Source organism: Onychostruthus taczanowskii, unplaced genomic scaffold, assembly GCF_017590055.1.
Source record: "Onychostruthus taczanowskii isolate IOZ18803 unplaced genomic scaffold, ASM1759005v1 scaffold101, whole genome shotgun sequence".
Taxonomy (NCBI): Eukaryota; Metazoa; Chordata; class Aves; order Passeriformes; family Passeridae; genus Onychostruthus; species Onychostruthus taczanowskii.
This window is the reverse complement of record NW_024496638.1, coordinates 592,965-610,181: the sequence shown is the minus strand read 5'-3', so window position 1 is coordinate 610,181 and position 17,217 is coordinate 592,965. Positions and strand designations below refer to the sequence as shown.

The 17,217-nt window shown below is 44.2% G+C and overlaps 1 protein-coding gene across 1 annotated transcript; it reads right to left on the bottom strand.

The window, feature by feature from the left end:
* Positions 1-334: 334 nt before the first annotated feature.
* LOC121339445 (acyl-CoA (8-3)-desaturase-like) lies at positions 335-11,996 on the bottom strand. Its single transcript, XM_041411221.1, has 14 exons — positions 11,984-11,996; positions 11,576-11,757; positions 10,042-10,152; positions 9,149-9,346; positions 8,695-8,796; positions 8,410-8,538; positions 7,482-7,542; positions 6,758-6,834; positions 6,371-6,468; positions 5,654-5,750; positions 5,308-5,387; positions 4,520-4,645; positions 4,087-4,234; positions 335-599 (listed from the first exon to the last, which is right to left on the bottom strand). Exons 1-13 carry the CDS (start codon positions 11,994-11,996, stop codon positions 4,183-4,185), a joined length of 1,326 nt encoding a protein of 441 aa, XP_041267155.1. The 3' UTR covers positions 335-599; positions 4,087-4,182.
* Between the last annotated feature and the right edge of the window lie 5,221 nt (positions 11,997-17,217).

The following is a 17,217-nucleotide window of genomic DNA, read 5'->3' as shown; positions in this document are numbered from 1 at the left end:
TGAGCTGTGCCAGGAGATAAGGAAGTTCATGGGATTGCTAAATGTTATGTGGGGAGAAAAAGGGTGAGGTAGGTTTGAATCAGGCTTTCCAGTGCTTCAAAGATGTTGGAAAAAGCCCTGATTTCCTTTCCTTAGTGCTGCTCATTGATGGGAATTGCGGGCTGAGCAGCATTTGGGTATCCATAATTTCAGCTTCCAGTAAACCAATCACTTTGTTTTGCCAAATATTCCATACCTGTTGCTCATCTTGCAGAAGAAGGCTGTTTGTTCTCTGTTTGTATGTCTGGTCCATGAATTCTTGCGGGCAGGTGAGTCACCATTTTCTCACAAAATGTTTTATGAGGGTGATGATGTCCCAGCTCAAGGTTCCAAGGGAGGTAGTGGGTGCCACTTCCCTGGAATTGTTCAAGGCCAGGTTGGACAGGGCTCTGAGCAGCCTGGGATGGTGGAAGATATCCCTGTTCCCTGCAGGGGGATGGACTGGATGGGCCCTCTGTGACTGTACACTGTGAGTTAGATTGCTGTGGGGTGTGGGGCTCCAGCCCAGCGCTGCAGAAGTGAATTGATCCACTGATGATGGGGCTGTGTGTTCTTATCTCCTGCTGATAACAAATTACACAGAGATCTGCAGTGCACGGTAAAGCCTGACCTTTCCCCCCCAGGTAATATTGCAGAGCTCAGCCTGAACTGATGTTTGGGGTCAAAGTTATGTGGTCATGACACAGGTCATGGCATGCAGAGGTGGACTTGAGCATAACTGCAACTCTCACACTGAGGATTAAACCTCAGCAGTGGCCTAAGGTAATTTTGGACAGAATTGGGAAAATAACTGAGGCTCTCTTTTGATTATTGTAAATGAATTTCAGGCAGTTTTGCCAGGTTTGTAGCATTCAGGATGATTCCAGCTGGGATGGATCAGTAAGATTAAGAAGATTCCCAAAACTAGCCCTGTGTTTGCAAAAGTTTATAAAGTGGTGCATTGTTACACAGTCCGGGAAAGCAAATGAAGGCTGAACAACGAGGCAGTGGTGTAAAAATAACAAGTGAGGTATTTTATAGCTGACTGTTAATGATGACACTTTTGCAGCCTGGATTGCAGAGCAGAGCCTGTGTGGTTTAATTGATGAAAGCTTGGACTTTGTCACGCTGGAATTCCACCTAAAGTCAAGTTTCAACCCGGAGCAGCTGGAAATCTTGCACTGCAGGCCTTCAAGAGCTGGGCTGAAATTTGTTCTCAGATTACAGACTAAAGCTTGATAAACTGATAGTTTTACTTTTTAATGAAAAAATTCACTAAATATTTTTACATCCTGCAACTCAGAGCAGTTCAAGTACTGTAAATCTCTAATGGACCAAGTCAGAAGGAAAACTTCCTTTCCTGTTTCATAGCATGTGATGAACCACAGAAATCCCTTATATAGATTTGCTGTGTCTGTTAATTTCAGTATTTATTCTTTGCTTGTTTCTCTCAGGTTCCCCATTTTTAAACTTTGACCAGGATTGAGAACTTTGGTTTTTTTTATTGTGTCTTTGGGGTTTTCTTCCAGTGCAACAAATCCTTGTCCCTGTGATTATTGATTCAGAATTGACACACAAGTAGATACACTTTCCTACCCAAACTAGTGTATGATTCTCTTTTCCACACTTGGCAATCTTTGACCTTGTGTTTAAATGTTGTAAGATTTATTGAGGAAGGAGGGTGATGGCAGGTACTGGTTACAGACTAAGTTACAGTTGCAACACTCCCCAAACTGAATGAAAATACAGAATTTCTGCATAGTCATAGCTCCTGTGTTCTCTACAAGGTCTTAACAACACTCTCAGCTTTGTGGAGGGAAGCTGGAAAACCAGGAATGAAGAAGTTTTTGGTTTTGGTTTTTTTTTTTTTTTTACACTTATTGTGTGTGCGCAGAGTCCAAGGTGCTTTAGCCACTCAGTACTTTACGTAAGAGATTTTATTGGGAAAAATACTTCACTTTGAATTTAAACTTTCAGTATTATTTCAAGTAGGAACTGTCTTCCCTGAACTTCTGATTCCAAGATACTAGTGTAAGAAAATAATGAATTTTTGCCCTTCAGAGTTGCAGGAATCAAGGCTGTATTTTAGAGTAAGCCAGTTAATATTTTGTATTGTTTTCATCATTGCTCAGATTTAAGGAAGATACTTGACTGCTAATGCTGATTTTTTTTTTTTCACTCTGTTTTCATGTACCATAACTTTTTTACAGGAGTGGGATTTTTTTTGTTCTGGGTTTGTTTTTTGTTTGTTTATGCTTTTCTGTTGGGCTATATGACTAATTTATATGTGTTTCCTTCTTTGGGCCTCTCAGTGATACCTTCTTTGTAAAATCTCATCCAGCTATCCAATATTTTCCTGAGGGGGTGCAGGCAGGCTTTCATCTGAGACTGATACTGGTAAGATTGCTCAAAGGTAACCCAGGGAAGACTTGGAAACTGCTCCTGTTTACTCTGGCATTGATCCATATATTGCTTAGGCTTTATTCCATATTTATCCACAGCCCTTCATCTCAGTCTTGCTCAATCCTCTTGCACACCTGTCCTCATTGGAGCACTGTTGGGTCCTCAAACAATGGAAACGTTCACAGCTGTCTTTTTTAATTGCATTTTGATGTGCAGGGGTCCTGAACTAGGAGCCCAATGATGTCAAAGATCCAGAAATCAAATTATGATCTTCAAAATCAGGCCTTTTATCTACCCAATAAATCATTTTCAGAGGCTGCTTAAGGTAATTTTAAAAGGCCTTTTAAAGCAGTGGAAATGTGTTTGTGAGTAAGTGATGCTGTTGTGACTTCTGCTTTATTTCTTAATTCTCCCACAGAGCTTTTGGGAATTGCTTCTTTTATTTGTGAGGGTCAGGCACTGTACTTTGTGCTGTTAACCTCTAAACATAATTGCACTTTTTCCAAGGCAGGAAAAATGGTTTAATAGCAAATCTTTCCCTTGTTCTGGCTGACTGTGCGGGGTTAAAGGTTTTTGAGTAATTCAGCCAATCATTGCACAAGTAGTACAAAGTCCATTTGTTACATCATCAGAGACTTTTTTATATCTTTTTACCTCTCGAGTTTTCTATTTGTTAACTTTGAATTACTGAAAAAAAAAGTGTGGTAACTGCTAATATTTAAGTGGATTTTGTTGTTCCCATAGTCTCCTTTCCAAAAGCTGGTCTTTTATTTCATGGTCTGAGTATGTACTCACTGTAGTACTCACCTGAAACAAAGAACAGGCTTTTTTACTAATTAATGGAAAGATACTGTCTCCTCTCAAGGGTGATTCAAAGTACCTGGGCCAGCCTCTTTCACTGACTCACCTTCTGCCTGGCACAGCCAAAATCTGAGGTGATCTTGGTTTAGCTGCAACAGCAACTTTTGGATTTAACCAAATGTCTGTAGGTGATTTATTTTACTTTTGGTTTACCTTTCTGCAGTATAATCTTAGTCCTGTATAGGTGGGGAGTGTATGTGGAGTGTGCACACGTCTCAGCCCAACACAAAGTACAAAAACCCCTCTCAAACCAGATAAATTTTGAACAGAGCAGAGGCCTTAAGCTGGTTTTAACCACGTGTTTCGTGGCCTTGTGACAATGAGGATGCTCTAGAGAACAGTAATGAAAACACATTTATGTTTTTATTCACTGCATGTGCCCTTGCTACAGTCTAAGTGTTGTTTGTAGTTTATCCTAATTTATTGTAGTTTAGGCACATTGCTGGAAACACCATGTTAATCCAAAATCCTTTGCAGTTTCCAATTCAAGTAAGCAAATGCTGTATCAAGCATTAGACCCTCCACATGAGGAAAATAAAACAAAAAACCCCAAAACCCATGATCAGAGGCCTCTGACATGAAGTTAACTATGTTCAGCTCCACCAGTCCATGATCTGACTTGAGGCCATGCCCAGGCTCAGAAATGCTCAGACTCAGCAAAGAGCTCCTCCCTCTACTAACAATTCACCTTCTGCTCGCCCTGCCCACTCTTAACATATCTGAACCATAACCCCAAGAAAAAACAGAAGAAAAATTCGGGCAGTTTTATGTCTACTGCAATTTTATCCCTCAGTCCTTACTCACTTTCTTCTGCCAGAGAGTCCCTTGTGTTTCCTGCCCCTCAGCTTGCTGGGAATGCAGCCGTGGCAGGCTGTGAATGGTAGCACCAAGCCTTGTCCTTCATTTGTGCAGGTAGGCATCGTGCCAGAGCTCTCCCGAGGTCTTCAGGGAGCTGGGAGAGAGAGAGAGAGGACATGTCACAGGGCTGCTCAGGGGAGTGTTGCTGGGACAAGGGAATGAGGTTTTGTCTGTTTTCTGCTCATTTCCCAGAATCCTGCAATAAGCTGAGCTGGGAGAGACACCCACAAAGATCGAGTCCAACTCAGCCCTGCACAGCACCATCCCCAAGAGTCACCATGTGCCCAGGAGGGTAAAAATAGAGCAAAACAACTCTTGCTCTTAGGATTGCAGTCTCTCCTGCATCCCCCTACAGTTTGGGAGGTTTATTTTTACTCACTGCACGATGTCTGCGAAGGCTGTGAGCAGAGGCTTGCACTGGTACTCGAGGCCATGCTTGGCACACAGGGACTTCACCAGAGGGGCCACCTTCCAGTAGTTGTGCCGTGGCATCGTAGGGAAAAGGCTGTGAACAGGAGACAGGCAAGCTTCAGAGGAAATCCCAATCATTAGTGCTTCCCAGGAATCACCCAGCTCACAATGAGCAGGGTCTGTAGCTGCTCCCAGCTCTTCTTTCCCCCTGCTGTGCTTTTAGCACAAGGAACTCGTAGGAATTTCCTGCTTTCCCCTCTGTTCTTTTCCGCAGTTTGTCTCTAAATTAAATGATGTTTATGGAAGAAACTACTTTCCCCTCCCTCCCTTTTTCCAGAAGTAGCCCTCTCCATAGTACAGAGGAGTAGATGAGCCCATCTTTCATCCTTGCGTATCTCACTCTATAGAGTAACAGCATAAAAAAATCAGCAGAGGTGGCTTTAAACTCCTGTGGCAGACTAAAAACAGGAGATTTCCATTGATCCTTAAAACTTACAACTTGGGATTTACTCTGTTGCTGTTCTTGCATTGATCCTGCCCCTGTTGCATTTTCTCTTGTCATCCTGTGGATCCAGTGAAAGTTGAATTACATGATTCTCTTAAAGGAGTTTAAGTTTTAAAGGCAAATTCATTGCTGCCCCACAACTATTTGTAGAATTCAGAGGAAAAAAGAATAAGAAAGGAAAAAATAAAAGAGAGAAGATATTTTTTAAAAAATGAGGAGAAAGAAAATTCCCTCTTGGGGTGAGTACTCACTGATGCTCAATCTGGAAGTTGAGGTGCCCTGTGAACCAGTCATTGAACAGCGACTGCTCCACGTTGCATGTTGCCAGGAGCTAAAGGAGGGGAGAGAAAAGCAAAGTCAGAGACAAGTCAAGAGTATGTTTAGGAACCAGAGCTCAACCTTGATTTAATTTTGGATTGCCCACGAGTGTGTTATTGCTGTACTCCTTTACCTTTTCCATGACTGAATCCATCAGCCTATTAACCTTCACCTCCCAGCAACCAACAGATTTCACCCTTAATGCAACAGGAGACTTGCTTATGGTTAAAATTTATACCTGTATGGCCACAGTTCTTAAGAAGGGGAAAAATCTTTTACCTGAGTAGACATCCAGTCCAAATTCTTGTCATAGTCGATATCCATTGGGATGTGGTTCATCTGTGAGACCCAGACAAACCAGCTGCTCTCCAGCATCCTGTGCAATGAGATGAGAGAATTCAGTGCTGCGTGAGCAGTGAGGAGCCATTGAAATAATGGCAAAGCCAGACTTAAAGACGTGGCTGAACACTAGCCTTGCTAAGCCAGCACCTGGAAGGACTTCCAAACTCTGGAAGTTTAATATTTCCTTATGAAACTCATGATTATTTCATGTGTTTTGTTTAATACTGACTGATGTTCAGCTTGTTTTATCTTTAGCCAAGGCCCAAACTGATTAGAATCAGTGAAATGATCCAAGGGGCGAGTGTGCTGTCCATTCAAGTCAGTGCTGCTGGATAATACCTGGGCATTTGCAAGCCCAGGCTAAGCTGTTTTGGTTAAATGTGCTCTTTATGCAGCTGCAGACTTAACACCCAAAGCACTGAATGTTGTATGAGGTAAATATTTCTCAATTTGGTCAGCACTCAGTGAAATCTTTGTTGCCACAACTAATAAAACTTCCACTGGCAATTGAACAAAAGAATTTATGAACTAAAAAGTAGGCAAAAAAAAAAAGGTGGTAAAGGAGAATGTGGCAATATAAACATAGAGAAAGGCAGGTACAGATGGAAAGAATGCATAGAAAAGAGGCTGAAGAACCTTCTAAAAAGACATCACCTGAATATAAAATAATATGCCAGGAGACTCTTTGTTTCTAATAAAGATCCGTAAGTATAAAAGAATCTGATGTAGAAGGTCAGCATCCAGGCCAAGTCCTACCAAAACCAGAGAGAACAAGAAAAGCAGATCTTTATAAATTACATTTGCTTATTTATTTTTTAAGCTTCATAGTATAAGAGAATGATTTACTTTCAGCTTTGACAGTTTTTTTCCTGAATGGAATAATCTCGAGCAATCCAACACAAGCCTATGATATTTTCTCACAGCTTGCTGTAAGAGGTGAATCTGAGCATTCTTGCTCAGCAAGGAGCTGGCTCCATGCTCAGAAGGAAGGCTGAAGGTGCCCATCTGACCCCTTTTGGTCACACAAGGAGCAGTACTCACGGCCCAGTACTTCTTTGTGTAGGCAATGTAGAATGTGTGGCAGTGGAAGTAGGTGGGGAACAGGAGCGGAGGAAGAGCTGGAAAGAAAAATGCATCACTGGTGACATCATGGACTGGGTGACATCATCAGCCTGGGAGGGGAAGGGTGCTGAATTCCTGCTCAATCTGGAGAACATTCCAGGTTAGGATGTTGGTTTAGTGCCTTGAAACATTTCTAGGTCTGACAATTAATCTGAGACTTCTTACAAACCTCAGATTTCATCTTAGGCTCTTGACTGAGGAACAGCCATGAATGATTAATTTGAGAAATGGTTTCCACAGCCCAAAGCTTATCTGGCTCTTTATTCCTTGGTGCAAAGCAGGGGAACAACAGGAATGAATATGAAATCCCTTTTGAAGAGCTCAAACTCAGCCTTCCAAAAGGACATCTCACTTGCACTTAAAACCCCAAGAAACCAAAGCAAACCAAACAAAAAAACCCCTGAAACCCCAGACTTTGATACTACTGAAAGATGTGGTATGATATCATAACCCAGAGCCTCTGTGGAGGATGTGGGAGATCTGGGATAAGATGGGTCAGGTCTGGTTGTTAATACTTTGGGGTTTTTTATTGTGTTCTTTGATTCAGGCACCTTTGTTTTTCTCATGTTCTTCAGGTCAAAAGTAGAATCTCCAAGCCCCTTTAATACCTCACAGGGAATTGCAGGAGGATAGAGATACTCACTGATGAAGAAGTATTTGTGTTGGTGGTTGTAGGGCATGTATTTTTTCTTTTTGATCCCAAGCTGTGGAAAAAAAAAAAAAAAAAACAACCCAGAAAAAAAAATATATAAAAAAATATATATTAGTGAAGACCAAGCAATTTGCACAGGTAACTTGCTCTTTTTAATTTCTTTTCCAAAGGAGCTCTTCTTGCACTCTTCCCACAACCCTCATTCCTTGTTTCATGATTCATTTTGTGAAGAATTAGATCTATCAAGGCTAAGTTATGTTAGTGGTCAGAAATATGTATTTTCTCTCATTTTTTCCCCTTATTTCTGCTCTGATTCTCTAAACCTAAATGGCAGTTCAACAATGACCTGGAGAAGAATATTTCACTGCTGTAGCTGCTGTGATGGTGTCAACAGCTGATGGGATCTACAGCAAAAGGGGTTCAGCACTCTTAGGTTGTCACTTCCGGCAGTGTCCAAGCAGGACAAACTGGGAATATCCTACACAGTCCAACAAATTTTGCCCAACTGGAGTTCCAGGAACAGCCTAGGTTTTTCAGTCCTGCTGTTCCTGTCACAGCACACTCTCCTAGAAGACACATCAAAGCCACCCTTTTGCCTGAGCCTCATACATTCATATTAAAATAATAATTCCAGGCTGACTGCAGCCATGCCGTACATTGATTGATGTTTACAAGTTATCTAATGATCATTAATTACTGAGTGGCTGTTCTAGGTCATTAGGTTTCTCCACCATGAATGTGCTGGTGCATTTTCCACCCTATATACAATGCCTTGCATCATGTCTGATTTATTTACATCAACATATCAGCTGTTTGGGAGATTCTTAAAGGGACTTAGAGTAAACTGTAGAGAAATAAACCTCTTTACAGAAACTGCCATCACAACTTAGGTTTAGACTTGCCACACCCATTCACTGACCTCCACAGAGAATTTCTTCCCCAAAGTGAAGAGGAAAGGGTGCATGTCAATGTCAGGGTCCTTGTGGAAGCAGTTGGGTTTGGCATGGTGCTGGGAGTGCAGGAGGGTCCACCATTTGGCAGAGGCCCCCTGTTCAGGGGAAGAACAAAGCATTAAAAGCACTTTCAGAGCCAGAATTCCCTTTACTTCCTGACCCTAATTCTTCCCCCAGTGCTGCACGTGCTCCACAGTCTTCAGAACACACGTTTTTACAGGAAAACCCTCAGAAGTTTTCTAGGGACTCACAATCAAATGGCACATCACAAACTTGTGTAGCAAGTGGTTCCACTTGGTTTTCCTGAATACTGAGAGGTGTCCTAAATCATGCTGTAACCAGGAAGCCTGGACCTGGAGGAGGAGAAAGAAAACTTTAGGAGGGGAGAAAAAGAGGAATTGAGATGGGGATGGTGCCACACTCATCCTTTGCCTTGAAATAAGATTTATTTTCCAGACACTGCTCCCAAGTCACCAGTAGAAAGGGACTGCAGAATCCTGACAGTCCCAAGGTTTCCCCCAGAATATATCTTGCTTAAAGAATCCCAAACTAAGTTTAGTGTGAGCTCTCCACATGCAGAATTTCTTCTTAGTATCCAGATCCTGGCTGTGTTTTTATGGCAAGTGAGGAAGAAAAGGACAAGAAACTGCTCACGTGTGTGTGTGTAGGTTGGTGCAAGTCCACAGTGTGGAATTCATTGCTCACCTGGGAAATGGTCAGCAGCAGCAGGGAGAAAACAAAGGGCAGTAAGGATGTCCCAAAGTAGAAGAGGATGAGCCAGGCAGCTGTATCCAGGAGCAGGATGTGAGCCAGGAGCAGGAAGAAGAAGAGTTGGTTTGGCTCCAGGAGTCCCATTCTCTCGACTGTGGAGCGCAGTTCCCGGAAGTCTTTCACCAGCATTTCCTTGGGAAAGCATCAGGTTTACAAGTATCTGGTTTTAGACAACAGCACTGCTACCTCATAACCCAAAAACCACTCTAATGGGGGGAGAAAGAACAAAGGATCTGGCTAAAAGGGCAAGAGCTGGGTTTAATAAATGTTATCATTGCTCTGCTACAGCTTTTTGTTGAGGACCCAGGAGCAGCCATCACAATGTCTGCATCCCAGTCCCTAAAAAAAATCCTCCTCGGTGCTCATTCCATCAAATCCTTGGCAGGCAGCAGAGGGCTCAGCTGGAAGTTGTGTTTAGTGGAAGCTGTACTTTGTGTGCATGAATTTCCCATGCCACCTTGTGGTAGGTCTTTGCATGAAATTGTTCCTTATATTTGTCTTCACTTTGCTCTTCCCAGGATTAGCAGGGGAGGGTTAAATGCACCTACAGCTGAAGGAGAATATTTATTCCTTTTCCTTTTGGTTAGCTCTTCCTCAAAGCAAGGGAAAGAAGAGGTGATAACTGCTATTTTGGTAGAGTGGCTGTGGTAAGAAAAATTCATCTTCAGGAATTTCATATTTACACATTGTTTTTAAGTCATAGCTCAAAAATGCGAGGAACCTGGTTCTCATTGCCCCAGGAGCTATGCTGATAGAGAAGAACAAGGTGTAATCTCAGAATATTTCCCTTTAGTCTCCTTTGATCTCTTTTGTAAGGACAGACTTACATTTTTAGTTGTCTCAATGCTGGGTTGGTCTGGTGCCAGCTCCCCAATCTGCAGTGGCTTCAAGTACTTGCTCACCAGTGCCTTGTCAACGTGGAATGCCACAAAGGCATCCTGCAAAGGCACAGCAACAAAGGAAAAGAAATCCAGATTTTGTTAAAAAAAAAAAAAATTAAAAATTGCCTTTTGAATCACTCCATTCCTGGAAGTGTCCAAGGCCAGGTTGAAGCAACCTGGTCTGGTGGAAGGTATCCTTCCTTTGTTATCCTTTGTGAGAGAACACAACAATAAAAAGCAGCACTGAGGGCTCCACAGTTTCAGTGTGCAGTGTCACCCTTTCTAAAATGTTTGCATTAATTATACTGATTTTTAAATTCCCTGGGTTTCTTTGCTTACTAAGAGCCTTCTCTCCTGAGCTGCCACCTTTCATGGGTTTCTGCTTTTGGTTAAACTCTTCCAGTTCAATTAAGATAATTTCTTAATTTTTCATAACATATATCCAAAAGATTAAGCAATGGACCTAATGCAAGATGGACAAACACAAAAGTGGCTCAGATCCTGGAGGGCTTAATGATTTGGACATGGAACCAACTACCTACCAACCTGGCTCAGATCCCAGAAACAAAATATGTGGTTCATCCATTGTCTGGGATTTTCCAGCATGCTAAAATAAAAGAAATCTGGCAGTAGTAACTTGAGAAATGAGTGCTGAAATTACAGAATGCAAAGTTCAACTAATACACAATTTGAAATTTAAACTTGATGGGCTGAAAATTATTTTGATTTCCATGAGCCTCAAATATCCCTTATATATGGAAAAAATTGCTGCAGCTTGCAGCAACTACACAAGCACGACCAGGAGATAAGAGGAATCCTGAAGACTTAAGAATCACAGAATGGTTTGGGTTGGAGGGGACATTTAAAGCTCCTCTGGTCCAACCCCCCTGCAAAGAGCAGGGACATCTTCAACTACATCAGATTGCTCCATCCACCCTGACCTTGAGTGTGTCCAGGGGTGGGGCATCTCTGGGTGACCTGTGCCAGTGTTTCACCATCCTCATCATCAAAACCTTCTTCCTTATATCCACTCTAAATTGACGCTTTTTTAGTTTAAAGCTAATCTCCTTTGTCCTGTCCCTCCGGGCCCTTGTCCAAAGTCCCTCTCCGGTTCTCTTGCAGCCCTTTAAGTCCTGGAAGGGGCTCTGAGCTCTTCTTAGAGCCTTCTCTTCCCCAGGCTGAACACTCCCAGCTCGCAGAGGTGCTCCAGTCCTCTGAGCATCTCCATGTGCTCCTCTGCTCTCGCTCCAGCTGTTGCTCTGATTTAACTGGAGCAACACTTCCGATCCCTTTCCCGTGGGCTTGCCCTTTCCCATGGCATGGGGATGGCGAGGCTCGCGCGGAGCGGTCACACTTCCCTCCCCCGACTCCGTCCCATACCCCCATTCCCACTGAGATCGTTCCCAAGCCCTCTCCGCACGACTTTTCCCGGGCGCCCTCCTCCGGCGCATCCCGGCTCCCGCATCCCCGCTCCGCTCACCGTGGCGTCCTGCCCGGCGTGGCTGACGAGGAGCCGGGCCCCTCCCGGGTGTCTCCGGCAGAAGTGGCTGATGTCGTACACCTTCCTGTGGATCACCAGCCAGCGCTCCTGCGGCGCCGGCCCCCGCCCGTTCCGCTGCCCGATCTCCTCCCAGGTGAAGCGCTGCATCCCCGCTGCGGGAGCTCCGTCCCCGTCCCCATCCCCGTCCCCATCCCGCATCTCCCCGCCGCCCCCCGGCGGTGCCATCCTGCCTCCTGCCCTCCCACCTCCCTCCCGCAGCTGCAGCCCCGCATCCCGCTCCGCCGTGGCATTTAAGGGAGGGAGCCGCCCCGGCGCCGCTCCCCGCCTCCTCCACCCGCTCCAGCTCCTCGGGGTTGGGTTTGCCCCCCAAAATTGCCCCTTTCCCACCCTGGTTCTGCATCCTCACTACCCTCGGGTGGGGGTACCTGACTGCTTAGGGGGGTCCCCAGCTGGTTCATTCCATTCCCAGGACAGGTTTAGTCAGAGAAATCTTCCCTTAAAATACTCCTCTAATTAACCAGAAAAAATACCACTCTGTAGCTTCATTTTTGATGTTACAGTCCACAAACCCCTTGGGTGAAACGTGAATTAAGCATATTCTTATGTCCTACTAAAAATACCCAAGAACCTAACCACACCAATCTCCAGAAAACTCAGTATTAACACCTGCTGAAACCCTATATTTCAGTCCAGTTTTCCAACACTCACAGCGAGCAGGGAGCTCCCACTGAGCCCATGGCAGGAGTAATCCTCGAAGCTCTGCCCTGGCTGCTTCTGTTACCTGGGATAAACCTGGGATGGCACACATGGAATGTTGTACCAGGTTCTGATAGCAGGTTGTGAAACTGCTGTTTCTTCCCCTCCCACTGCCCCCTTTTTGTTTGTAAAATTATTAATTAGACTTGGGGACTCCAGGAAATGAGCATTAATTGCAGAACACTTGGTGCCACTCTTCATTTCCCTCTAAACAGTCACAGCATCCACATAATTTTCTCTTGTCAAAAGAGATCCAATCTTGAAAATTTAAAACTGTGATTGACTGAATGATTTCTTTATCTTGTAGAAAACCACCTGTTAAAACCCACAACAGCAACAACCCAGATGGAGAAGCCCACAATTAGGACAGGCTTTTCAAAGTGCATTAATTAATTTATCTTAGATACCATCTTTTGATGATTAATTATTTTGAATTGATTTCTTTACATTTATAACATTTCTCATGCATCTACTTGCCCTTTTATTTTTCTCAGTGCTTGTTTGCTCTTGAGTCTACTTGTGCTGGTAAAGCTCACACTCGACAATGATTCTGCAGTCTAGATTTCCAAAAGAAATGTTGATGCAAAAGAAGAACTCTCATCTAGTTATCTCAATCAAACTGTTTACACAATATTTCCAGCTCTTCTCCTTTACAGGAAGGTGTGAAAATCCTAAAGCTGATTTCTCAGCCCAGCTCCCAGAGACAGCCAGTGCAACAAGGTGCCTTAAAAAGAAGTTTAATAGCTGTTATCATCAACCTGTTTTTCTTGTCCCCAGTCACAGTAGGCACCATTTCCTCCTGATTCCTGGGCTTTGCCATCCCACCATGACATTTGGTGCTTTTTGCAGAATGTGTTTTTATAGCATTTGAGATAAACCACTTCCAGCACACCAGCACATACCTTCAGGAGTGCAGCACAACTCCTTCCTTTTAGCTTCTCTTACGCTGAATACTCAATATTGTATATTCAGCATAAAAGGAGGAAGACTCCACTCCCTTCTTGTCCCGTGTTCATGCCTCTTAGCTACTTTACGGAATTATTAAGGTGGGAAAAGACCCCAAGATCATGGAGCCCAACCTTCAAGATCATCAGCCCAACCTTTCTCTGATCCTAAAATCCTGCACAAGGTAAAACAGGTCAGTAAGACAAGCAGGCAAAAGCTTCCTCCCCAAATGGTTTTTAGTGTATGGAGCACACAAAATAACCCCAAACACCACAACTTCTGCACAATTCCAGTACCTAAAGGAGCTCCAAGAAACCTGAAGATAGACTTTGGACAAGAGCCTGGAGTGCCAGGACAAGGGGGAATGGCTTCAAACTGACAGAGGGTAGGGTTAGATGGGATGGATATTGGGAAGAAATCCTTCCCTGTGAGGGTGCTGAGGCCCTGGCACAGGTTGCCCAGAGAAGCTGGGGATGCCCCATCCCTGGAAGTGTCCCAGGCCAGGCTGGACAAGGTTTGATCCTGGGGATGTCAGGAGACAAGTATGAGCTTAGCTGGAGTTTTAGATTTTTTAAAAACTGCCCTTGAGCACCCAAAATGGTAGTGAGGTTTTAAGAACTCACATGGATTTATGTCAAGCCCTTGTACAACTGAAGCTTCCATTACCTCAGGATGAGCCAGGTAACCTGCTGAGAGAAGGAGCTGCCTGTCACATGCAGGAAACTCATGACATTATCACTGTGTCAGACACTGCTCTGATAAGAATGCTGATAACAGCACCCAGTTCCTTTGTATAGAAGGTCCTTCCAAAAGGGACAATTCTTTTGGGAACAAACCCTTCATTAATCTGCACCACAACCCTTACATCACCAAGGTTCCAGATCCTCAGTTTTTTACCCACATTATTCAGCACTGATTGGTTTTGCAACCTGTCTTTTCACAACAAAGATGTCAGCTGCTAAAAAGATAAGCATCAAATTATGACTCGATAGCTATCTGATAACCATTGTTCCTTCACACATCCCACAGCTTTATGCTCCTGCAACCCAGCCTTCCTTTCCTTGCACTGTACCAAAGCTGCATGATAGTCCTTTCTGGAACTTTTGTCTTAATACATATGTCATCAAGCCTGAAAAAAAAATATTTGGGACAAAACTAAATGAACTTCTTGTGCAGATTAAATTCTGATTTTTTCCAAACTGAACTGTTGCACTTCCTAAGTGATGAATATATTTGCTGCCTGCCAAAGGAACTCCATTAGTTCCCTTTCTGCGTGTCATGAACGTGGCAGATTCTGGAGAGAAACACTGATTAGATGATTGACACCAAAGGCATGAGGAGGTCAAGCACCTTCATAAATGAACAAGCAGGGATCTCCTCTCCCTTAGAGACAGGAGAAAATAGAACAGAATGGAATACAACAGAATATTTCAGTTGAGTTGGTTGCAAGGGACTATCATTTAATCACTTAGATCATTTAGATCACTACAAATATCATGCCTGACCACTTCATGGCTGACCAAAAGTTAAAGCCTCTACCATTGCTCAAAGGCTTCTTAAACACTGCCAGGCTTGAAGCATCACCCACCTCTTGAGGAAAAAGGAAAAATAATAAAAAGAGCACTAATTAAGCGGAGTAACTCAGAGCAAAACATAAATAAAAATATAAATAAATAAATTATTAAATATAAATAAATAAACCATTTAGTCATAAAAATGCAATTTATAAAAGAATGCAAATTGTATCTATAAGTTATTCTTTTGCAGCCTGTAACCTCTGTTTCTTCTTTTTCTTTTCTTATTCTTTTCTTATTCTTTCATGTGGTGCAACTCCTTAGAGGAATGTTCTCTATTCATTCCTCACTATTCCTAGCAGGATCTGAGCAAGTCCTTGGAGTTTACAGCAAACTGGAAGGGACACCATGGCAAGGACTTTTGAGGGTCCAGCTGCTGAGGGCTGTAGAGCTGACTGTGCTGTTTTGCTGATAACTTTGCCACAAAGGGGCAGGGCGCGGCTTTCCTCCTGCCAGCACGGGTGATCAGAAGAGGCCTCTGGGGAGCGGGCAACCCGGGGCGTGGCGACGCAGTTCGTGCAGGCTGGGTGGCAGGTTTCCTCCTCCTAGTGGGGTTTTTATTCTGTTGGTTGGTGGCTTTTGGGTTTTTTTGTTAGTAATGGGTTTTACACGATCAAAAGCTGCAGTTAGTACAAGTGTATGTAGCCAAATAGAAACCTCCAAAAAGGATGTCCAGACCCATTCCCGTGCAGTGTTTGAGCTTATCAGTGGTTCCAGGGGGCATTGCAGAAGAAGCCTGCTTGCGGTGTGAACAGGTGAATGATGCCCTTTTGCTGGTGGCTGAGCTCAGGGAGGAAGTTGAAAGACTAAAGAATATCAGGGAAAGTGAAAGGGAAATCGATTGGTGGAGTTCCACACTTCCACCCTCAAGGGAGGCCCAATAGGAGTCAGAGGACTCTCATGCCTCCCACTGTCAGGCGCCTGGTGGATGAAGAGGAGTGGAAATGGGTCCCTGCTTGGGGAGGTAATAATAAAAATTCCTCCCAACCCCCATCACCTACCCGGGTGCCACTTCAGAATAGGTATGAACCCCTGGATCTGGAGAGTCAGACAGATGGTTTAGAGGAAAATTATCTGCCCAGTGAGCCTCCCAATTACACTTCATCTGTCAGACAGATCACTGCCTCTGGCATTAAAAAGAAAAGAAGGGTAGTCCTTGTGGGTGACCCCCTTCTGAGGAGAGCAGAAGGCCCCATGACCCATTGACCAGACCCACCCCACAGAGAGGTCTGCTGCCTCCCTGGGGCCCAGGTATGGGATATCACTGAGAGATTCCCTGGGCTGATTCAGCCCTCTGAGTATTACCCACTGCTGATACTCCAGCCTGGCAGTGATGGGACTGAAAAGAGGAGCATCAGGGTAATGAAAAGGGACTTCAGGGCACTGAGTTAAGTGGTTGATAGAGCAGGAGCACAGGTAGTTTTCAGGTAGTCCCTTTGGTGGCAGAGAAAAATGTTGAAAGGAGTAGGAAAGCTCACATCATCAACAAGTGTCTCAAGGGTTGGTGGCATCAGCAGAATTTTGAGTTCTTTGATCATGGGGCAACTTATATGGTGCCTGGCCTGCTGGAACCATATGAGCACCATCTCTCTATTAAGGGCAGAAGGAATTTAGCTCATGAACCGGCAGAATTCATTCAGAGGGCTTTTAACTAGGTTTGAAGGGGGTATGGGATGCAGCTGGGCTGTCTGGAAGCAGGCCCAAGGGTGGTAAACCTGAGATAGGAGTGAAATCAGTAGCCCAGCAGAGGTGCACATATACTGATGCACGCAGCATGGGTAACAAACAAGAAGAGCTGGAGGCCATGGTGCAGCAGCAGAGCTGTGGTGTAATTGCCATCATGGAAACGTGGTGGGACAGCTCGCATAGCTGGAGCACTGCACTGGATTGCTACAAACTCTTCAGAAGAGACCAGAAAGAGAGAAGAGGTGGAGGGGTGGCCTTTATATTAGGGAGGCTCTTGATGCCATGGGTATTGAAACTAATGATGATGAAGTTGAATGCCTGTGGGTAAGAATTAAGGGGAAGGCCAGCATGGCTGACATCCTAATGGGGGTCTGTTATTGACCACCCAGCCAGGAAGAAGTGGTGGACAACTTATTCCATAAACAGCTAGAGAATATTTCAGGTTCATCAGCCCTTGTTTTTGTAGGTGACCTACCAGACATCTGCTGGGAACTTCACACAGCAGAAAAGAGGCAGTCCCGGAAGTTCTTGGAGTGTGTGGAGGACAACTTTTTGTTGCAGCTAGTGGGTGAACCCCCCAGGGCAGGACTATGTTAGAGCTCTTGTTTGCAAACAGGGATGGGCTAGTGGGAGATGTGGGGGTTGGAGGCTGCTTGGGGC

Excerpts from the sequence above, each read along its gene's own strand:
- LOC121339445 (XM_041411221.1), bottom strand. Across the intron at positions 6,835-7,481 it reads ACACAAATACTTCTTCATCA|CTCTTCCTCCGCTCCTGTTC; the intron begins GTGAGTATCTCT and ends TTTTCTTTCCAG. Across the intron at positions 5,388-5,653 it reads TGGACTGGATGTCTACTCAG|CTCCTGGCAACATGCAACGT; the intron begins GTAAAAGATTTT and ends CCCCTCCTTTAG.